The sequence below is a fragment of the Heloderma suspectum genome, chromosome 1 (genome assembly GCF_057233095.1).
Source record: "Heloderma suspectum isolate Gila_16-S chromosome 1, 16-S_ref, whole genome shotgun sequence".
Classification (NCBI taxonomy): Eukaryota; Metazoa; Chordata; class Lepidosauria; order Squamata; family Helodermatidae; genus Heloderma; species Heloderma suspectum.
The window spans coordinates 65,297,998-65,321,811 of NC_139458.1; the positions used below are offsets into that span (position 1 = coordinate 65,297,998).

Consider the following 23,814-nt stretch of genomic DNA (forward strand, 5'->3'; position numbering starts at 1 on the left):
CCAGGCCTGATTCAAAGTGCTGGTATTAACTTTCAAAGCCCTAATCAGCTTGGGACCAGGTTATCTGAAGGATCACCTCCTTCGATATGTATCTGCCCAGACCCAAAGATTATCTTCAGGGGTCCTTCTCCAGGAGCACCTGCCAAAGGAAGTGAAGCGGGTGGCTATCAGGAAGAGGGTCTTTACTTCTGTGGCACCGCAGCTGTGGAATGAACTCCCTAGAGAGGTTTGCCTGGCACCTATGTTGTATTCCTTTCAGCGCCAGGTGAAGACCTTTTTATTTTCCCAGCATTTTAGCATTCTAGTCTTTTAGCTCTGCTGTTTTAAATCTGTATTTTAAATATCTGCATTGCTGCTAGGTTTTATTCTGGTTGCACTTTTATATTGTAGTTTTAAGCTTTCATATTTTATATTGTTTTATGCTGTACCTTGTGGTTTTAATGGCTTTGAACTGCCCAGAGAGCTTTGGCTATTGGGAGGTATAGAAATTAATTAAATAAATAATAAAATCATTACAGTGAACCACGATACAAACAATAAGAATAAGGATGCAACGTAGTTGAAGTCAATGTTAAGCTAGAATCATGTTATACCAAGTTAGATTTTGAGGCCATACCACTTCAAATTGAGCTTCAATAATTTGAGAACATTTAAAATCTCCATGTTTAAGAATGATAAACAGTGGGAGAAGCGTGCATAAAGATGACATTAATTCTCTATTGAAACAGATTTTGTGACAGAATGAAAGATGAAAGTTAACAAGAATTCATCAAACCAAATGGTTTATTAGCTGTTCCTTTGGTGTGGAATTGTTCATTGATACAACTCCAGTGACCATTCCTTGGACATCTCTACTGATACAAATATACACAAAATTGCTATAGAACCAAGAGCCCTATAAACGTTACCCTAGCCAAGTGTTTCACAAACTATGCCCCCCCCAGTTCCCCCAGTCTGGGTCTCTGCTTCCACAGCACAAAAGCAGCTATGCCCATCAGAGTTGCTGAGAGGGTAGATGCTTTCCCCCTGCCTGCACAGCATCACGGCTTTCTCATCACTAAGGGCAATCCAGAAGTGGTGATGCCTGCTGGGGTTGCTGGGAGAGGAGGAAGCTCTCCCCATCCCTCCAGTGACCCTGAAGCAGTCTCCCAACCCACCCCATTGATATTTTGCAGAATCACTGGGATGTGGGTGAATTTAAAGCTTCCTCCTGTGTGTGTGTGTGCGCGCGCGCGCGCACACACGCATGTATATGCATGTGTGGCCCCCAGTGACACCAGATGTGGCCCTTAGGGCTGAAAAGATTTTGCACCCCTGCCTTAGCCTGATGGCAGCCTCTTTTCTGTGAGTGGCTGTCACTAGGCTGGGGTAACATTTAAACATTTCACTCACATGTGCAGCAGCCAATCACATGAGTCCAAGCCATGGAAGCTGCATCCCCACCGGGAAATGCCCACGCAGTCAGTCGCCACCCATATGGTTGGGTCCAGCCATGCTAGAGCGACACAGAGAAAGGCAGCTCCCACATAACTAGGATGCTACCACCCCAGCACATGGTAATCCAGGTAATTTCTGCCCTAAACAACCTTTTCCCCGTGTAAATTAAATAGGATTATAAAGCTTTATTTTAATATGTAGAGCTGCCATGTAAGATTGTCTCCTGTTTTAATGCTCCCAACTGAGCTGCTGCTAAATGATATCTTTTTCACATGGATATGGTTTTGGTCATTTGTACTCACACTAAAAATTACTTAGATGTTTGAATGAATTTGTTCAGAAGCCCTGTCCCGTGATATGAAGCAAAATGTTCCAGATAGACACAGATATAGACGGGGGTTTTTTGTGGTAAACTCTAGCATGGGAACAGTGAAATAACTGGTTAGAACAGGCTAAACAGTGGTAATAACTAAAATATTGGTGGGGGGAGAGAGGCTATGGCATCCTCTAAGGAGAAACTTCTTTTTTGCCTTGAAACTGTTGCCTGGTTTGCATATTCTCCTCCTAGGAGAGAACACAGGGATTCACCTTCCCTCTCCACCCACCATCCTAATTTTTGTCATCCTTACAGGTTGCTGCCTAGCTGGGGAGTGACTATGGTGCTCACTTTACACCCATACACTCAGGAAATAGAGGTCCCACTTCCATCTCAGTCTCGCCCTAAGTAGAAGCTTTTTCATGCTTGAAAGGACAATTATTTATATTTATTTTTATTTATTTATTTATTTCTATACCGCCCAATAGCCGAAGCTCTCTGGGCGGTTCACAAAAATTAAAACCAAACAACACACAATAAAACAATTTAAAATATATAGAACATTAAAACCACAATATAACAATACAACCACAATAAAACCTAGCAGCAGTACAGGAGTTTAAAATACAGATTTAAAACAGCAAAGATAAAAATTTAGAAAGCTAAAATGCCTGGGAAAATAAAAAGGTCTTCACCTGGCGCCGAAAGGAGTACAATGTAGGCGCCAGGCGAACCTCACTAGGGAGCTCATTCCAGAGCCGGGGTGCCACAACAGAAAAAGCCCTCCTCCTAGTAGCCACCCGCCTCACTTCCTTTGGCAGGGGCTCACGGAGAAGGGCTGCTGCTGATGATCTTAAGGTCCGGGCAGGCACATATGGGAGGAGGCGATCCTTCAGGTAACCTGGCCCCAAGCCGTTAAGGGCTTTGAATGTTAACACCAGCACTTTGAATTGGGCCCGGAAATGGACCGGCAGCCAGTGCAGCTGGAAAAGTACTGGCGTAATATGAGCTCGCAGGCCAGTCCCTGTTAACAATCTTGCTGCCCTATTTTGGACCAGCTGAAGTTTCCGGACCGTTTTCAAAGGCAGCCCCACGTATAACGCATTGCAGTAATCCAGACGAGAAGTTATCAGAGCATGGATAACTGTAGCTAGGCTATCTCTGTCCAGATAAGGGCGTAGTTGGTATACCAGCCTAAGCTGATAAAAAGTGCTCCGTGCCACTGAGTTCACCTGTGCCTCAAGTGACAGTTCTGGATCCAAGAGCACCCCCAAACTACGAACCTGATCCTTTAGGGGGAGTGCAACCCCCTCCAGAACAGGTTGATTATCACCTAGCCGGGCAGACGAACCACCCACTAACAGTACCTCTGTCTTGTCTGGATTGAGTTTCAGTTTATTGGCCCTCATCCAGTCCATTACCGTGCCCAGGCACTGGTTCAGAACAGCCACTGCCTCACCTGGTTTTGATGAGAAAGAGAGGTAGAGCTGGGTGTCATCCGCATATTGATGGCACCTCAGCCCACACCTCCGGATAACCTCCCCCAGCGGTTTCATGTAGATGTTAAACAGCATGGGGGATAGAATAGAGCCCTGTGGAACCCCATGGCACAATTGCGATGGCACAGAGCAATAATCCCCCAGCACCACCTTCTGGAATCGGCCATCCAAGTAGGAGCGGAACCACTGTAGTGCAGTGCCTCCAACTCCCAACCCAGACAACCTATCCAGAAGGATACCATGGTCGATGGTATCGAAAGCCGCTGAGAGGTCCAGGAGAATCAACAGGGTCGCACTCCCCCTGTCCCTCTCCCGGCAAAGGTCATCCCACAGGGCGACCAAGGCAGTTTCTGTTCCAAAACCAGGCCTGAAGCCCGATTGAAATGGATCTAGATAATCCGTTTCATTCAAGAGTGCCTGGAGCTGTCCTACAACCACCCGCTCAAGCACCTTGCCCAGGAAGGGGATGTTGGCCACTGGCCTATAATTGTTAACATCCTCTGGGTCCAGGTTAGGCTTTTTCAGGAGTGGTCTAATTACTGCCTCTTTTAAAGCGGCAGGCACCACTCCCTCTCTCAAGGAGGAATTTACAACCTCCTGGACCCAGCCGGACAACCCCTCCTTGTTTGATTTAATAAGCCATGAAGGGCAAGGGTCAAGCACACAAGTGGTCGATCGGACTTGGCCAAGCACCTTGTCCGCATCCTCAGGCCTCAGTAACTGAAACTCATCCAATAAAACTGGACCAGACGGTGCTCTGAACGCCTCTACCAATGGAACTGCATTAATCGTGGTGTCCAATTCATGACGAATCTGAGCGACTTTATCCTCAAAGTGCTGCGCAAACCCATCACAGCGTGCTACCGAGGGTTCCACCGTCTCTCTCCCTGGCCCAGAATGTAACAGGCCGCGAACCACTCGGAAAAGCTCCACCGGGCGACACTGAGAAGATGCAATGCTGGTGGAAAAGAACTGCCTCTTTGCCACCCTCACCGCCACAGAGTAGGCTCGATAGTGGGCTCTTACCTGTGTTCGGTCAGACTCAGCACAAGTTTTCCTCCACCTGCGTTCTAGCCGTCTCCCCTCTTGCTTCATTGCCCTCAGCTCAGGTGTATACCAAGGAGCTGGCCGGGCTCTGCTCAGAGGGAGAGGGCGCTTGGGTGCGATCGTGTCAACCGCCCGAGTCATCTCTGCATTCCACAGAGCGACCTGGGCTTCAACAGGAGCACCAGCCATACCAGCAGGAAAATCCCCCAGAGCCCTCTGGAATCCATCGGAATCCATTAATCTCCGGGGGCGGACCATTTTAATAGGTCCCCCACCCTTGCAGAGGGGAAAGGCCGCCAGAAGTCTAAACCTCAGCAGGAAGTGATCTGACCATGACAGAGGGACAGATGTTAATTCCTCTACTTTCAGATCACCATCCTCCTGCCCAGTCGAGAAAACCAGATCAAGCGTGTGTCCTTTTATATGCGTTGGGCCAATGACATGTTGGGACAGCCCCATGGTTGTCATGGCGGCCATGAAGTCCTGAGCCGCCCCGGATACAGCGGCCTCAGCATGGAAGTTGAGATCCCCCAGGACCATCATCCTGGGGGTCCTCAACACCAAGTCCGAGACCACCTCCGTCAGCTCAGGCAGGGAGTCTGATGGGCAGCGGGGTGGGCGGTACACCAACAGAATCCCTACTCTGTCCCGGGTACCCAACACAAGGTACAGACACTCAAGATCTGCACTCGAATGAGCAGGAAGCCTGGAGAGGGAGATTGAATTCCTATAGACCACGGCAACCCCCCCTCCCCGACCCTCAAGTCGGTGTTGGTGCTGCACTGAGTACCCAGGAGGGCACAGCTGGGAGAGAGTGACCCCTCCCAGTTCCCCACCCAGGTCTCAGTAATACATGCCAGGTCAGCCCCCTCATCCACAATCAAATCATGGATGAGGGAGGTCTTATTTTGGGCCGACCTGGCATTCAGCAGCAGCACCACCAGACCCGAGGGCAGACTGGTAAGGCTGCCAGGAACCATCAGGTTGGGGGAAGAACCAGAAGAGGGGACAGCTGTAAGGTGTCTAGCCCCTCTTCTCCTCAGCTGGCCTGTTAATCCCCCAACGTCATACCTCCCCCTGCCCGTGACCACAGTTATGGTGGCACCTCCCCCACCCCCTGAGTTGTCCAATAGTCCTCCCAGGCACATATTAAAATATTAAGATATAAAATATACAACAGTTTAAAAGAATATAAAAGAGAACAGCAGCTAAGAAGGAGCAGATAGTCCACGTTTGCCCCTTCCCCTGGTCTTTAAAGCTGCTGCCCTCTGCTGCTGCTGCTATTTGCTGCTGGTGTTGTGGCTGCTGGTGTCTCTGGAGAGGCAGGTGGGTAGATCTTGCGACTCCAAGTGTGACGCTAAGTGCCTCTGGCAGCCCCGCCTTAAGTACCTGTGGGCGGGGGCAGAAGCAGGCTCAGGCTCAGGATCCACCTGGTGCAGCTGCTGGCTGGTCCTCCTTCCCCAGGCTCCTTCCTGAGCAGCCTCTGGCAGCCCCGCCTTAAGTACCTGTGGGCAGGGGCAGAAGCAGGCTCAGGCTCAGGATCCACCTGGTGCAGCTGCTGGCTGGTCCTCCTTCCCCAGGCTCCTTCCCGAGCAGCCTCTGGCAGCCCCGCCTTAAGTACCTGTGGGCGGGGGCAGAAGCAGGCTCAGGCTCAGGATCCACCTGGTGCAGCTGCTGGCTGGTCCTCCTTCCCCAGGCTCCTTGCAAATCCCTGCCCCTGTTCTTTGCTTTCCTTCTCTCTGGAAGCAGCTTCTCTCACCTGGACAGTTGAAAGTGGGGAAGATCAGACAAGAGAAGCTAATGCCAGAGGGAAGAGAAGGAGTTGGGGCAATGTTTTGCTTGCTTTCACTGGTAAAGCCACGTATGTTGCTGCTGCTACTACTGTTGTCTAGGGTAAGCATGTAACAGTGGCAAGGACACTCCCCTTGCTAGGGGGGCGGGGGCTCAGCAAGCAGTGTGCATGCTGTCCAGGTGATATTGTCTCTACTGACTGGCAGCAGAGGAGGGAAAAAGCAGATGGAGTGGGAATTTGAGAACCTATGTACCCTCCTAAGAGGGTAACATGTGAACGAGCCCCATTACTCAACATAGAGAACACTGATGATGACAACAACAAGATGTATTCCATGCATGTCTGGTATGTAACTGTAGGCTTCTGTATGTGCATTTTTAAATTATTCTTCTGTTCTTTTGAGTAGGTGCCACCTGTTCTTTATGTTCTTGAATTCAAACTGTGCACCTTCCACTGTCCTAGGAAATCTATAAGAGTTACCATCGAAGCAGCCTTCTAAATTGGCATGAACTCAAACCACCAAATAGGCTTGCTGCTACCAGGGCCACCACCTTGTTAGTGCACTCACATCCCCTACCCACCGCTGCTTTCCCAATTGCTGTATTTTCTTGTGAGGCTGCACACTCAGGCATGCATGTGCAAAATCATGCAGAAATATGGTGGTTGGGCCGGGGTGCCCAAGGAAACTGAGAACAGCACTGAAAGGTACTGAGCCAATGACAAAGCAGATGGTGTAGACTCTCCGCAAGCCCGCTGGAGAGATGTAATATTTGTCTTGCATTTCTGCCTTTTGTAACTGCCATAAACCGCTCACTAGGATTTAGATGAAAAACTCACATCCGGTCATCTACTGCCACCCTTCCTGCAGAGTTGTCCATGTCATACAGTGTGGGCGGACCAGCCTTCCACACACTTTTATTTCTCTGTTTATTTAGATTTTTTAGCTGTTTTTATACAGTTATATTTATTCCTGTGCTGTTTGTCATTTTGTATTGTATTTTATCCTTTTAATCGTTTGTAATCTACCCAGAGAACATTTATTATTGGGCAGATTAAAAAATATAATAAATAAATCCATATTTAGAGCATTTAAATCCCACCCTTGAATACTGAGAGAGAGGGCTCTCGGATGTACTCACAATTTTTTAAAGATAAATAAGAACACACGAAACATGCTGAAACAACAGAGCAGCATAAGATCATTCTCAGGAATCGCCTCTCTCATATGAAGTTTCTTGAGGCCTGCACTCAGTTTCTCAGGCTCTTCTTCTTCGTGGTCTCTGTGAATCACACATATCGGCTCTGCGCCTGCACAGAGCCTCAATTTGAGAAACTTCTATAGCTGAGGAAAAAATTGGCAGGAACCCCTCCCCCACCATCCCACTGTGCATACTCCAGCAGGTTCCCACTCAGTCCCTCAGTTCTTCGTTTACCGCCATTGTGGTAGTACTTGATTGGAGGGACTTCTCATTTTCACGACTCCACTGAGATTTTTTCTCATTTTTTCTTGCTTTCTCTTCCTTCTTTCTCCAGTGTTTCTGCCTTTAACAGTTTATTCATTTTTGGTTATATTTTATTTCGGTCTTTGGAGATCCCTTGATCACATGGCACTTTCAGGTGTATGGCCATTAAGGCCCCTTTTCGGAAGTGCGTTCGTTACAGGGGAAAGCTACCACCCACACACAGTCACTCCTTGTGCCTTCTCTGTCTGGGTGAAGGTCATATTGTGGAGGCTTGCCACCACTGTACGTCATTTAGCAAGCAGGCAAGGAAAAACTGTGCGGATAGACTTAAGGTGATTCTTTGGGAGAAGGCATTGAAGGTGGCAGATGCCCCCCAAAAGTCTATGGCATTGGGGTCAGACCAACCTGCAAGTAGGCCTAAGGATGCAAATAAGCCTCCTCGGAGGCAGTGATTTCGCCTTCCCAGTCAGCTCTGGCTCTAGCCATGGGCCGTTCTGATCCTCCTACCCCCGGCTGCTCCTTGGCAGTTTCTCTTGCTAGGAAATTATCCCAAAAGGTGAGGTCTTCTCATTCCTCCGAAGCACAAAAGAAAAGGGGGAGGGGGTCAGAAAAGATTGCCTTTCCAGCTGGAACGCCCATCCGGCTTCCGCCTCCAATGTTAGATTCACCGATTCCAATGGTTTCTGCGTCTTCAATATCAACCTTGGTACCGCTGCCAATAGCATCTATGCCGGAAGGGGATATTACAGACTCAACACTGACTCAGGGTGGAGAGGATGTGGGGATGGCTCTAATGCATGCACATCATGGTGAATTATCCCCACAATCGGGCTGCTCGGCCTTTTCTCACAGCGGTGAAGGGCCACCGCCTTTTCCAGAGACATGTTATAGGGAGAGGTCTTGATTTCCCCATTCTGACTGGGAGTGGGGATCAGACCAGTCTTTTCCTCTGGGTCATCACCATGACTGGGACGACTGGAATTACTTTTAACCTCACCTTTATGGACATTATGTCTATCCAGGTGCTTTACCGACGCCTCCGGGAAGTCTCTCCATTGGCTTCCCTTTCTCGTTCACTGGTTGCAGAGACTTTTATGCCTCCACCGCCTCCTCCACCAGTTGTAAGGGTACCTCCACCTGTGTTGCCGATGCCTGCTCCACAGTGTTCTTTACTACCTCTTCAGCAGTTGGTTCATGACTCTTCAGATAGGCAGAAATTTGATGAACGCAGAGTTTCTTCTCTCCTTCCACAAGCTGAGTCTTCTAAGCCTGAAGACTAAGATGCTCAGTGGGGCTCTTCCTGCTCCCCAAGGGAGGATTACCAATGCAGCTCAGTTTTGGTTTTATCCATTGCACTATCACTTTCGGTTGCGGTAGGCTCTCAGAACCCATCCTCACCTTCGGAGGATAAGGGTCATTTTGCTGAACAGGTTTCTAGAATGGCCCAGTCACTTGGCCTTGAAACCTAACAACCTGTGGAGAGAGTTAAGGATCCAGTATTTAATGTTCTTCATACCGAGTCAATAGGTTACAAATTATCTGTCAGGGTGGAAACTGAGCCAATAGAGCCCCAGAGCAGTTCTGATTCTGAGGAGGAATAGCAATCTGTGGGAGAGGAGCTCGCTCATCTCTCACGAGCACAGCAGCTGGCAGAGATTCCTCCTGCCAGCATTCCTGGGATAGATAGTGACCCTGGCAGTGAGAGAGCACTGGAGAGGGGCTTGCTGGACACTGGCGCAGACACAGGGAGTGACGACAGATGGAGGGCGTAGAAAGGATGCGTACCGCTCGTTTGGCGCGCAAACAATGGTCGTGTCCCGAGGACCTTAGGGAAAGAGGGAGGATCTCTCCCTAGCCCATAAGTTCAGGGTCTGATGAACTGCCACAGACTCTCTGGAGGGGTGGGTGTTCCTTCCACGATATCGGGCACAAGTGTTAGTGCAGCTTGAGATGGACATTCCAGCTTGCTGTACTGTATGGGCCTACACAATACAGAAGCTACTTGGGATGATGGTGCCTACAACAGTGGTGGTCCTGTATGCCCGCCTCCGCATGAGGATGTTATACAACTGGTTCATCAGGTCATTTGACCTACGGCAGGATGCATGAAGAGTCAGGCTACAGCTCCCTTCTATTGTCAAGGTTTCGCTTTGCTGGTGGACGGTGTTGTTGAACATCCTACAAGGTGTGCCTTTCCAGCTTCCCACTCCATCATTGACAGTAACAACGGAGGCCTCGCTACTAGGTTGGGGTGCTCACTGCAGGGACCTCAAAGTGCAAGGGCTTTGGTTGTAGGCAGAGGTGAGCAGTCACTTCAATGGTCTGGAGCTTCTTGCTGTCGACAAGGCCTTGAGGGCTTTCGAGATCGCTTCCAACAACACAGAGGTTGTGTTCTACCTCAACAAACAAGGAGGGACTCATTCAGTACAGTTGATTCGGCTTACGATACAGATCTTCAAGTGGTTCATTGCCCAGGCTATCGACTTCACTGCGATTCATATTGCGGGTGAGGACAACACCTTGGCCATCCATCTAAGTCGCTTGTTTCCAGTTTCTCACAAATGGGAGCTCAATCCAAGTATTCGCAACCACTTGTTTTGTCGTTGGGGTCGTCCCACCTTGGACTTGTTCGCAGTGGAGAAGAACGTGGTGTGCCACAGTTACTGCAGCCGAGCGGGCAGAGGTGCACGGTCTCTCGGGGATGCACTTGCATGGGATTGGAACGGATGCTTCCTCTATATGTTTCCACTATTTCCCCTTCTCAGCCAGGTGATTGCAAAGGTGTAGAAGGACATGGCGGAGGGCATCCTGATTGCCCAGGCAGCCTTGGTTTGCCAAAGTCCTGCATCGGTCCAGAGGGGACTGTCTTTGGCTCTTGTCAACACCCGCCCTGTTGTCCAGGGACAGGAGCAAGATGAGACATCCAGGCCTACTTACCTTGTGTCTCATGGCCTGGAGGATCTGGCGGTAGATCGAATGAACTTACTTGCCTCGCTTCAGTCTGTTCTTGAGGCAGCTAGGAAACCTGCTACCAGAAAATCTTATGAAAGTCAGTGGGCACATTTCACACTTTTTGCTAGCGACAATGACTTTGACCCTGTCAGGATCAAAATACAGGACATTCTAAACATTTTTTTGTTGCTTCATGAGTAAGAACTTAAATGTTCTTCTCTTAGAGTTTACATAGCAGCCATTTCAGCTTCCCATCTTGGTGCTGATGGATCTTTAGTTTTCTCACATCCTCTCGTCTGTCAGTTTTTGAGGGGAATTAAAAATCTTGCCCCTCCTGTGAAACCTCCAATGCTGGCATGGAGCGTATCTGTAGTACTGCATGCCCTTGCCAAAAAACCATTTGAGCCACTTGTACAGTGGATCGTCGTCTTCTCTCCCTGAAAGTGGTGTTTTTAGTGGCCATTACCTCGGCCTGACACTCTGGAGAGTTATGTGCCCTTCAAGTGGACGCTCAATACTTACACTTTCATAGGGACAAAGTAGTACTTCGTCCTGACATCGCTTTCTTGCCTAAAGTTGTTTCAAGTTTTCATATGGGTCAGGATATAGTTCTTCCTGCCTTTTTTGTCTTGCCCTCGACAACAATTGAAAAGATGCTGCACACCTTAGATGTTCATAGGGCTTTGGCATTCTATAAAGCCAGAATGGAGTCGTTTTGTCAATCCCAGCTTTCATTTGTCTGTTATGAGGGATCTAAGAAAGAACCCCCTGTCTCCTCCCAGCACCTAGCATCTTGCGTAATCCAAGCTATTAAACCGGCTTATGAATTGGAATGCTTGGGCTTGTTGGTCAGGGGGCTGTGGCACTCAACTAGAGCAGTAGCAACATCAGTGGCGTTTGAGAGAGGGGTGTCGATACCAGATGTCTGTCGGGCTGCAACCTGGTCTATCCCTTCCACTTTTGTCAAGCATTATCATCTCGACATTCAAGCCCGTAGGGACTGCTCTTTCAGCCAGACGGTGCTGTCAGAGGTTCTTCGATGATGACACCAACCCACCTCCTGGTACATAAGCTTGTTATTCGCCCATAAGTGTGATGCACAGAGACCACGAAGAAAGTCAGGTTGCTTACCTGTAACTGGAGTTCTTTGAGGGGTCATCTGTGCATTCACACAACCCACCTACCTTCCCCACTTCGGTGTCAATTTCATGTGATGTTGGTTACTGGAGTTCCTCGGTGTTAGGGGGGGCACAATTAGCAGTCTTCTTGAAATTGAGGGATTGAGCTGGAAGCCACTGGGGTATGTGCAGTGGGATGGTAGGGGAGGGGTTCCCACCAAATTTTTCGTCCACTATAGAAGTTTCCCGAATCGAGGTTCCACGCAGGCGCAGAGTCCATATGTATGAATGCACAGATGACCACTCGAAGAACTCCAGTTACAGGTAAGCAGCCTGACTTTCTCGTTGTTCCTTTTTCCAACGGAAGTGTGTCTGATGGGTACAAGAAAGAGTCTTTTTAGTTGTGGCTCCTAAACAGTGGAATAGCCTCCCAAGGCAGGATTTCCAGGCCTGCTCTTTGCCTGGTTTTAAGTGGGCTCTTAAGACTGTTTTATTCTGGGGAGCATTTTTTTGTGTTTTTTAGTCTGCTCTTCCTGATATGGTTTTTCTCATGATGATTTATGACTCTGATTTTACTGTTGGCTGTTTAGTTTTGTTTTTAATTTTGTTGTGATTTATATTTTTTCTGTAAGCTGACTTGTGTTTGATTTTGTCATAGAAAGGTGGGATATAAATGACCAAATAAATTAAAACAGCCAGAATACAGCAACTAGATTTCTTACAGCCTGCAGCAGCTGATCTCTCCCATGCTTCACTCTGTCATTCTGGTGCCATTCTTAAAGCTCCAACACAGACAAAGATGGTGGTGTTTAGTCTCTTCCCCTGTGCTCTGGATGTTTCTGCTCGAATTAATGGACAAAGCGTGCCTTATCTATTGGCCTTCAAACATTTCTTAAAATACAGTTGAACAATGGCAATGCATTGTAGTTTTATTCAACCACTCCAGTAGCTGCTGAAGAAAAGGACTTAGTATGTTTAAGAGAGGAGACCTCTCTAAATCTTCATCAACAGTATTGATTGATTCATTCCTCCACCCCCATGTAATGTTTTTTCTTCAATCCATCCATTACTTTCAGTCAGTTTTTTGTTTTTTTTTTACTTTTAAAAGAGGTATTTGGCCTGACACTGGTAAATTCTAAAATGGGATTGGCTTCTCTGCAGTATTATACCAATGCTTGAGGAAGTGAGAAATTGATTAGCTAGAAGTCCATTAATTCCAAGCAAAACAAATAGAAACAATAACCTGGTTCGACGATCGACAGTGACGATCATTGCTGCCCACATGGTTTAAGCCGTGGTGGAGCCCTGGAATTTTTGAATATTCAAGCCATGGCTTGTTGTGTCATCAAAACGATGGGACGATGGGTTATGCGAAGGTTAAACAACCCTCGCATAGCCCACAGTCCCCAGGTTCAGACGACATGACAAGTCACAGCTGTGGCTTGAATATTCAAAATGGCTTCCAGCACACACTGCAGTCCACTGTGGCTGAAATAAGCCATGGTAGGCTGTTCAGTCATGCAAACCAGCCCAATGACTTAGATGGCCTGTTCACATATCACAACAGCCTGCCATGCCTTAATTTACCACAGGGGCTGTTGTGTCATGCCAGGCACCTGCGGCTTGTCATGTCATGCAAACCCAGGTAGCAGGGGTTGTTTGAGGATAAGATAACCCTCAAATAACCATAAAACAAGCCATGGATTATTTGAGGATTGTCTAACCCTCAATCAACCCGTCTGCCTGGGTTCAAATGACACGGCAAGTGGGACACCTGCAGGCGTCCTGCAAAAAATGGCACCCACAGGCATCTGGCACGATGTGATAGCCCCCATGAATAAATTAAACCACACTGGGCTGTTATGTCATGCATACCAGATCAAAAAGTCACCTCCATTGGTTTTGTTTTACAAAAGGAGCACATTCCAATTAAATAGATTGGAGCATACTTCAGGTAGAAGAAAATATATAGCTGTGTGGGATGTTGAAATCTTAAGACTGTCATGGAAGAAAAGCTGTAGACTGATACTTGGGGCAGTACTTTGGAACTAGAGGCTAGTGATTCAGATTCAGAGAGCCTAACAACCACTACCACCATCACTCATTGCCTCTTGTGGATACACCCATAGGTCCTACTTTTTGGAGCCTCTATTGCTAAATTGGGAGATGTTTTGGCATAGCTGGAGGTGGGTGCCAGTTTTGATCAAACTCTATTTTTTCTGCATATCTTTGAACACTGAGCTTTCATACACAGCAAGTAAGTATGTCTGGGCCTAGAAGTGCCTTAATGTAGGATCTAGGAAGGGTTGTGGGGTGGGAGTGGGGAATAATGGCATATAGATACCTGCATAACTTCATTATATCTGTAAACTACCTTTTGCTGAACTCAGAAGTGAACTGAACACTGCAGTGTTACACAACTTTAAAAAAATGGTTAGATTTGTTAAGTGTAAGTTGTGATGATTGCCAGACCCCTGCTTCTGGAATTATGGTTGTGAAATGACACAAGCCATGTCTTCTTCGGTGCTTCACTTTCCAAAAGTATGGTTGAGCTCTCTGTCATTGGGGGCAATCTAAGAACATCAAAATCAAGAGCTGGCTCTTTCTCCAAGTGATAAAATAAGCTTAAAGAGAAGTGACTCTACTTCTCTTGTTTTCTGAGCCTTTCAAACTTGTTTGGTATCACATTGTCAAGCATTTATTTCCCATCATGATAGCTCAAAATTTAAAAAAAATAAAGCTGAAAATGAGATTGTTGAGATCCTTGAATCAGCTTTTGGACTGCACAAAAAGAGTTTGCATTAGACCCAGGAAGGAAACAAATTGGAACTGAGGCAAAAAATTTGCTTGCCTAGCCTGGAAGAGATGTAGTGTTATGATATACAGTAAAATCCTTTAATCGCTTCATTTTAGCTGAAGATACTTGTGGCAAAAGACTGGGTGCAGGTTCATGAATGAGAATGTTTGCTTGACGTGTTATTGACAAAGAGCCTGTCAGGTACCTTGAAAAGTGATAGCACCCAGGATATGGATTTCACTTTGGAGTGTCAGAGACTATTTCTGGACTTGTTTACCCAGCTTGTTTAGATCTCTGTTGGAATGTAAAGGGTGTTTTTTTTTTCTTTCTCTTCACAAAGCACCCTTGACATAATTGCACACTTCCTCCTTTATTATACTTCCCTTCCGAGATCTGGCTCCAGCCAGTCTAGTTAGAACAATTACCTTCCACTTTAACCTGGACAGGTCTGCTGCTGTTTGAGCTATGTAAACATAGATGGAGAGTTCCTTTTATATTCAGCATTAAGCATACACACAAGCTTCAGTATTTTAGGTTTTCAAATGCTGTAGACTTAAAGTGATATTTATTTTACTTCCTAGTTTAATAACAAGACACTTATTCTGTTGAAAGTTGCACATCTCATTGTCTAATATTCTTGCTTAACCACAGTAAGACAAATGAAGTGGGATGGGAGGCATAGGAAAAAATTTCACAGTTCAAGGCTTTCAGAAGAAAGGGACATGAATACCGCACTTACATAAATTATGCACACCAAAAATTTGCCTTCCTTTGCTTGGCATCATTCTCCTTCCGAAGTGCAGGTTTTCAAGCAATTTGGAACTTTGGCACAGTTAGGGGAGACAGGAAGGAGAGAAGGGCATAGCAAGGAGAGCCAGTGTAGTGTGGTAGTTAAGTGTATTGGGCTAGAACTAGGAATTTAAATTGTTCAAATCCACACCTCAGCTATAAAGTTTACTGGGAGACATTAGACCACTCTCTCTAAGTCTAACTTACCTTATAGGGGCTCTGATACACCTGCTTGTGTGTAATGACATTTAACCCTTAGGTAACACTGTAAACGATCCCCTCTAGTTCGCCCGAGCACAAAAAAAGTAGGTGGATGCATACATACAGGAATAACATGGACAAAAATACCTGTGGTCTCTTAAAGACTGACTAATTCAGCCTTCTCCAACCTGGTGTCCTGGTGTATAGATGTGTTGCACTATAAATCCCATCATACCCAGCTGGCTGGGCATGATGGGAGTATCTAGATGGCACCGAGTTGGAGAAAGCTGGTCTACCATTGTGGGATATCCTTTCATAGACAAAAGCATAAAGCACTAGGTTCTGCAGATGTACAATCTTCTGGTCATACACTGCTGCTTTTTCTGTGCATATTTTAACTTTATGAGCAGTCTAACTGCAAAAATGCATCAGTCTTGCTGTACTCAAGCCTGAATTCAGTGATGCCTAGGAAAGGAAAGGTTCCTCCTGTGCAAGCACTGGGTCATTACTGACCCCTAGAGGGACGCCGCTTTCGCTGGTGTTTTCATGGCAGACTATAGCGGGGTGGTTTGCAATTGCTAGAAAAGGCTAAAACGAAATTTCTTTCAAGTAGTTTATATGTAAATAGTGGTTTTTATGAAAATGCTTGGTTGGAGGTCATAGTTAATTGATTCATGATATTAAGGACATAAGTACATAAGTCGAGCCCTGGTAGATCAGAACTATCTAGTCCAGCATTCTGTTCCCACCGTGTCCAACCAGATGCCTATGGGAAGTCTACCAGCAGGACATGAGTGCAATATATAAATCAGTGAATTACGGATATCTTTCTGGGTAATCTGGCAGGATTGGGACTGGAAGGCTTGATGTTAGATTGGCTCCGCTCCTTCCTGCCAGGGTGATAGTTGAGGGTGCTACAGGACTTCTTCACCTCATGGCCTTTGGCTTTGCGGTGCCACAGTGTTCTATCTTAGCTCCTATGCTTTTTTTAACATCTTCATGAAGCCATTGGGAGTCATCTGGATCCAGAGGTTTCAGCTAAAGTGTCATTGGTATGTAGATGACATGCAGCTCTACCTTTCATTTCCAACTACGTATCGCATGAAGGCTATGGAACTTCTGAACAGGTGTCAAAAAGTTATTTTGGGATAGATGACAGCATACAAGCCAACCTTAATCCAGATGAGATGGATGTACTGTGAGCTGGGAAACCAACTAACCTGGATGGAGATGTTTGACCAGTTCTGGATGGGGTTTCACTCTAAAGGACGAAGTTTGCAGCTTGTGGGTTCTCCTGGAGTCAGTGCTATCTGTGGAAGCACAGCTGGCAGCAATGGCTAGGAAAGCCTTTTATTAGCTTAAACTGATATGCCAGTTGCAACCTGTAGGGATGGTGGACTTCACCTCAATTACACATGCAGTTGCTGAGATGCTTGTGGGGCTAGGCATTTGGAGTCTGTTGCTCCACTCCTCGCTGCCAAGCCCAATTCAAAGTGCTGTTTTTGACATTTAAAGCCCTAAACCTGGGACCAGGTTGCTTGATGGACCACTTGCACCCATATAAGCCTGGCTGAGTCTGGAGACCAGCTGCAGAGGCCCTGCCCACAGACTCATCAGAAGGTACAATCAGGCTGCGGATGGGTGAGACAGGGCCTTCTCAGTGATGGCTCCCCATTTATGGAACTACCTTCCTAGAGAAATACTTTTGACCCCTTCTTTGTCTTCTTGTAGGTAGGCCCTAGCTGCACTTCTGTTTTAATACTTTGGGGTTGATTTAGTTATTGTTCTTATTTAATTTTAGAGTATTTTTGACTGGTAGTTAAGCTAATATTATGATGCATTTTATGCTGCTCTTTTAGCTTTCAGGTTCTTATGGATAAACTTAAAATTGCTTATGGTTTCAGTAATTGGATGTTTTATTGTATCAGTAGTTCATATTTTTCTGATTGTGGGCAGCTTTGAGCAAACATTTTATTATGAAAAGCAGAAACTCTTAAAGAAATAAATAGGCTGAATTTATTTTTAAATCTCATTGCGTATACAGAAGTTCTTTGCACTAACCTTTTCTTTAACTCGGCTTCTTTTCAGGTGGTTTTGGAGTGTACGTTAAAGAAGGACATTATTTACAATAAGGTCACACCAACTTTTCACCACTGGAAGATTGATGACAAAAAATTTGGCCTCACATTTCAGAGTCCTGCTGATGCAAGAGCATTTGACAGAGGCATTCGTAGGGCAGTTGAAGATATCTCTCAAGGTATGAATCTCAACTGCTTAAGCTTTTTATTTAAAAAAATAGTATTACCCATACTTAAGCAGCATTAATGCAGGTAGCTTTTTTGAGGGGGTGTTCTCAATTCCTGCTTTGGTCAGGCTTGACCTTATCTTTATTTTTTTATTAAATTTATTAATCGCCCATCTGGCTGGTCATCCAGCCACTCTGGGCGATGTACAACAACAAAACAGCTAAAACAATAAAATTCTACATGAAAAACATTATAAAAAATACCCTAACCCACCCCAAATGCCTGCCTGAACAACCACGTTTTTAATGCGCGGCGGAAGCTCATTAAAGAGGGGGCATGGCGAAGTTCCCTAGGGAGGGAGTTCCACAGAGTGGGGACCACCACAGAGAAGGCCCTCCACCACCTCTCCACCACCAATGTAGGCAGTGAAAAAAAATGGAGAGCAGAAGAATAGTTCCTAGATATGTTTTCTCTTACTCTGAAATGTAAAGGCAAGTACCTCTTTAAGCCATGAGTGAAAGACAGAGCAACCTGCAGCTGCTATAGTATCATAAAAGAGAAGCAGCAACCGTTATAGTGGGGATAGAAAATGGTGCCGTTTGCATCTCCACCGTGGTAGTTCATGCTCACCCAGGGAATTGGTCAATGTGTTAATATATTAAAGATGGATACAAAGCTACCAAAGAGAATCCAGATCCTGTCACTGAAAGAACTTCACTACCTTTGTTAAAGTGTTGACCACTTATTTCTCTTTCTGGGTTTCTCTTGTATAAGCTCAACTAACCTCTCTTGGCAATATGTCAGGTTCTGTAAATGCTTTGCTATAAAGTACAAGGCTGAATAGATTTCAGGGCATTATTTACCTGGAAAGATAGTTCGTTCATAATGGGCTGAGTGAAGTGAGGACTTTGGGGTAGCAAGCTTGTTCAGCAGTGTGTGTGTGTGTGTGTGCACGTGCATGCACGCACGTGCGCACTTGCTTGCTTTGCTAGTTTGTAACACAATAATTCATTTGAACATTGAGATATCAGAATGAAATTTGGTACACATATTCAGGACACCATTCTGTGCTTAAAGCTCAAACCCAAGCTTTACCCCATGCCTGTTTTCATAGGGGGCATGAAAGACATAAACCACTGGAATGTAATATCTCCCTAGAACACTGAGATAACAGAATGAAATTTTCTGTGCATGTGTGAAACACAATTTTCTGTTTGAACTTCAAACATCTCATCTGTGGGGCAGGGACCATAGCTTGAGGGGTAGAGCACATGCTTTGCATGCAAAAGGTCCTACTTTCAATCCCTGGCATCTCTAGTTAAAAAACATAAGGCAGCAGGTGATGTGAAAGACCTCTCCCAGTAATGCTGAAGAGCCATTGCCGTTGCTGTTGAGAATAGATATCTCAGAATGGAGGGACAGATAGGCTGACCCGGTATAAGACAGCTTCCTATGTTCCCTATGTACTCAACTCCCATGTCTGTTTTACCAGGGGTGTGGGGTGGGAGAAAGAATGAAAAATAGTTACCCACTATCTAAAGTCGCAAACACTGCTGCATCATGTATGACATAATTATTGTGCTTTGTGAAAATGAAAGTGGCATAGTTATTGAGAGTACTGATGCATGACTTTAGCCAGACATAAATGGAAGAAATTTGAGATTTTATGTTTGTCTCATACTTCCACAGGTTGTCCGACGTCACATGATGAAATCGAAGTGCCTGCGGATGGCTTTCCAGTAAGTGCTTTAGACTTCCATTATGTTAATTACATTGGAGGAAATGACAGGAATTCTTAATGCTGAAGGAGGTCTTACTTGCATTCATTAAAACTTTTTGAGCTTTTAATCTATGGGAGGTGAATGTGTGGATGGCCTTGCCTTGAAGCAAGGGCTAGATGACTTCTTTTGGTGCTCAAATTTGATTCTCAGGGCTGTACACTATTGCCTGTTTTGAGGGAAATTTCTGGCATTTCTTGAGCTGTGTTAGTGAATCTGCATGGTTTTCACTGGGACAGAGTGATACTAAGGAGCTTGAAGCTTAATTTGAACTATGGCTGAGCCTTGGAAGAAAGCACTTCATTCTGAGGACTCGGTGCTGAAATTTGTTGTAGTTGTAATAGTAGTAGTAGGCAGGCCTTGTCAGGATTTAAATCTGGAACCTGCTTTCAAGATTGGCATTCAGCCCCAGAACATGTGAAATGACAGCAACAGTATTAGTCCTTCTAAATGCGTGCTTGGTGCCCTGCCCTGGGGGCAGGTTTCTGTGGACCAGGAATACACAAGAACCACAAAAGTTTATATGGACTCTAAACAGTACAATAAAACTAAGCCTAGAAATACATTATTGGGGCAGTTGTGTTATACAATGGTTGCTGGGCTATACCATTTCATACTTGTTTGCCAGTTGTTTTGTCAACAGGCAGTGGCTCTTTTTAGATATACAGAGGTAATGAACACACCAATGGGTGAAGGAAAGAAGTGTATTTAGCTAAAATAGACTAATAAAGCAAGAAGAAGCAATACCATACATTCAAAGCATAAAGCATATGGTCAGTCAATGGGAACCCTGTACTCATATCTTAAGATCAGCAAATCAGATAAGAACAGTGATGAGCGGCTCCAAAGTCCTGGCCCATGGTACCTGTTGACTCGGCCCATGGAGAGGTTCTGAGTCTCCAACCTCCCTCAGAGATCTAAATACACTTAGTGGGCTCTTTCTTCCCCCTTCCCATTGGGAGAAACAAACTAGCCTTGGTCACTGGCAGGCAGCCAAGCCAGGTGGTGGTAGCAAGCTACAGCTGGCCTTGGATTTCTTACTTTAAAGATAACACTGACTGTTTTCCAGGCAGTCAGCTGAAGCTAGATCCTGGGCTAATCGCGTACAATTGCCGAAACATAACGCAGAAGGCCTACCAGACCCAGATGAGTAATCCAGGCACAGATGCAAGCTAGGCTCTCATGTGCATTTGAGGCATTGAAGATGCCCCAAATGGGGCATTCTGGGTCAGCCATGAAGCTGATTGGTGGGAGATTCAAGACAAATAAAAGGAAGCATTTCTTCATACAATGCATAGTCAAACTATGGAATTCGCTACCAGAACATGTAGAGATGGCCACTAATTTGGATGGCATTAAAAGTGGGTTAGATAAAATCCTGGAGGAAAAGGTTATCAATAGCTACTAGTCCTGATGGATATGTGCTACCTCTAGTATCAGAGGCAGTATACCTATGTACACCAGTGGCTGGGGAACATGGGTGGGAGGGTGCTATTGCACTTGTGGGTTCCTGGTTGACAGCTGGTTGGCCACTGTGTGAACAGAATGCTGGACTAGATGGACTCTTGGTCTGATCCAGCATGGCTCTTCTTATGTTCTTAAGAGAACAACTGTGATGTGCCACTAGCTCATTGATATGCAGTGGTCTTCTGAGTTTTCACTACAATGCTGTAGGTTAGGAAATGCATGTTTAGGTGCCATCCCACATAGGAAAAACTGCTGGCATATACAAAACTAATATGTCAGCTTAGCCTCCTCCCTGGCATACTAGTTTTGTATATTCAGGGAAGTTTTTTATACCATACATTAAAAAAATGCAGCGCCCCACTCTGAAATGATGCTACCAATGCTCAAATTACAGGAAGGGCAAAGGAGGCCCAGACCCTTTACTTACTGTGACGGCAATCTTATCTACTGTTTTCTTAAGGTTGTGGGGAGTATGATTTGGCTAAAATTTGGGAGAGTCAAGCGGTGAAGTTTGTGGACTTCATTCAGGGGCCCTACTTTTCTCCTCATAATTTGAGCACAGTTTAGAACCAGCAAAAGCTGCTCCACGTGAATGCTTTGACATTTCTGCTCTTCTTATCTAAGCGTGAAGTACGCTGATGTGATAGATGAGTTCTACAGCAAGCCTCAAACAAGCCACATTCTTGCTCAACTAATATAGATAAACCAAAATACTAACATACTTTTCTTTTAATGCATGCCTTCAACTGTTTCCCTGCATACACCATGGGCTTTAGAGTCCTTTTTGTGGGTGTCCATGAAATATCTGATTTCTTATTGTGGGGAACAGAGTTGCTGGAATAGACTTGGGGTGGGCTACCTGCAGGCTATATGCAGCCCTCGGTGGCCACCTGTGCGGCGTCCAGTGCCACCGCCTCTCCGTGAATTTCCCTCATGTGCCATCCCCACTAGAGATGAGGGCGCATGCGGGAATAACTCTCCCCACTGCTGCCTTCCCCAGTGCTATCCGGCTCCCATTATCCTGCAAAACAGATGTTTGGCAGTTTGTCAGGAGCCCCAATGATTCTGGGAAAGAGGATGTGCAAGGAGAGTCATCTCCACACACCTTCTTTCCCAGAACTATCAGGCTCCTGAAAGCCCACCAATTAGCTGATTGACATGGTACCGGGAGCCTAATCATGCTGGGAAAGGCGGGGGGGACTCTCCTTGTGTCCTCCTTTCCCAGCACAATCAGGCTGTAGGGACCCAATCCTGGTTGCAAAGAAAGCACGCGAGGAGAGCCATCTCTGTGCACCTTCTTTACCAGCAGTCACTGGAAGGTGGGCAAAGTTAAAGCGCGTGCACACACATATCCACACCCCTGGCCACCTAGGCAACACGCACGCCATCCTCAGAGTCGAAAAGTTTGCCTCTCCGTGGCCTGGATGAACCTTTAGTCTGATCCAGAAGAGCTGTTTTTATGTTCTTGCCACAGTGGACAGAGCAGGATTTCTCTTATTTCCTAACCACTGGAGGGATAAAGGGACACCTTTATCTGTCTGTGTCTAGACAGATGGCTTCACCTGTCGCATCTATAAGCAAAAGAATCCTGCAGCAAAAATACAGATTAAGGCTGAGGTGGGCACGTCTTCCTGGAAAATATTTTGCAGAAGTCATGGAGACATAATACTTTCTCAAGTAAACACACCTTTCTCATTAAATGAATGTCAATCAGAGTTGTAGGAAAGATGTGGCCTCTGCAGTCCTTAGTTTGTTCTTTTTCTGCATAATATTATTGACTTCCACAGCAGGGTGTAATCAGAAGCGTCCATGGCAGCCAACCATATTCTTGCTCTTGCTAGTTTCTAGACTGCATTCAAACACTCCAAGGTTTCTTGTCACTTCATCTCAAGATTGATACTTCACCTTAAAATCTTGGGGCATAAATGATGTCATCAAGTCCACAACAGTTTTCATTAAGGCAGGCAAACTGTGAAGCAGCCTTCCTTAACCTGGTACCCTCCAGAAATTTTGGACTACAACTCCCAGTATTCCTAACCATTAGCCATAGTGGCTGGGGCTGATGGGAGCTGAAGGCTGCTTGAAACAGTGCCAACTATCCAGTGGTTGGGTCTCTCTTTTTTTTTTCCATTCAGAGTTTATTAGCCAGCCAGCCATAATAAATACCAAATAGGAAACAAATAAAAAGAAAATATATAGTATGCAGTATCAGGAACAATTCTAATTGACAAGTATTAGAGTTCTAGCATGTGGCTACTAATAAAGTAACATTGATGTTGATCCCATGAAACCAAAAAGCAAGGAGAAATTCATCTGATCTACCAGGAAGTATCTGTATTAAGGGAAACAGCAAGTGTTCCCTTGCGCCCTTACAAAAATTGCAGTTAAAAAGCATTTGTACAAGAGATTCCATTTTACCCTTATTACAAGGATAGAGTCTTTGCATGAGTGGAATTTTTTGAAAATGACCTTCCATATTCATAGATGCCATACCATTATATCTAGCCAAAGATATAAAAGGTTGTTCTGTATTTGGGCACAGATAATGATCTCAAATAAGGAGCACAGTCATTCAGGTTTGAAATATACAAGCCATGAGGCAAACGAGAGCAGACACAACAGAGAGCTAACTAGTTCTATTCATCAGTATCCTGAATCCTATGTTTGATTACATATTTTGCATGTGTGCTATCAAACCATCAGTAACTGTGTTGGAGAAAAACCTAATAAAATAGATCCTTGATCAACCAGCCTTCTTCCAAAAATAAATTTATTTATTACATTTATATACCACCCAATAGCCAAAGTCTCTACTATGAATCTACTAATGTTTTTAAAAAAGCATATGAACTGGCGGAATTATTAGAACAAAGATGAAGCTAATAACTTAGAACGAACTTGATGAGCTTGTC

At 45.5% G+C, this 23,814-nt stretch overlaps 1 protein-coding gene and 1 pseudogene across 1 annotated transcript in view; both read left to right on the forward strand.

Annotated features, from left to right (window-relative positions):
- Window positions 1-23,814, forward strand: part of SPRED1 (sprouty related EVH1 domain containing 1) — a 105,905-nt gene that overhangs the window by 60,842 nt on the left and 21,249 nt on the right. Inside the window, exons 3-4 of the mRNA XM_084844651.1 lie at window positions 17,500-17,668; window positions 19,347-19,396. Of these exons, the coding sequence (XP_084700777.1) occupies window positions 17,500-17,668; window positions 19,347-19,396 (219 nt within the window). The remainder of the gene's footprint in view (window positions 1-17,499; window positions 17,669-19,346; window positions 19,397-23,814) is intronic.
- LOC146357298 (uncharacterized) lies at window positions 8,039-10,525 on the forward strand (annotated as a pseudogene).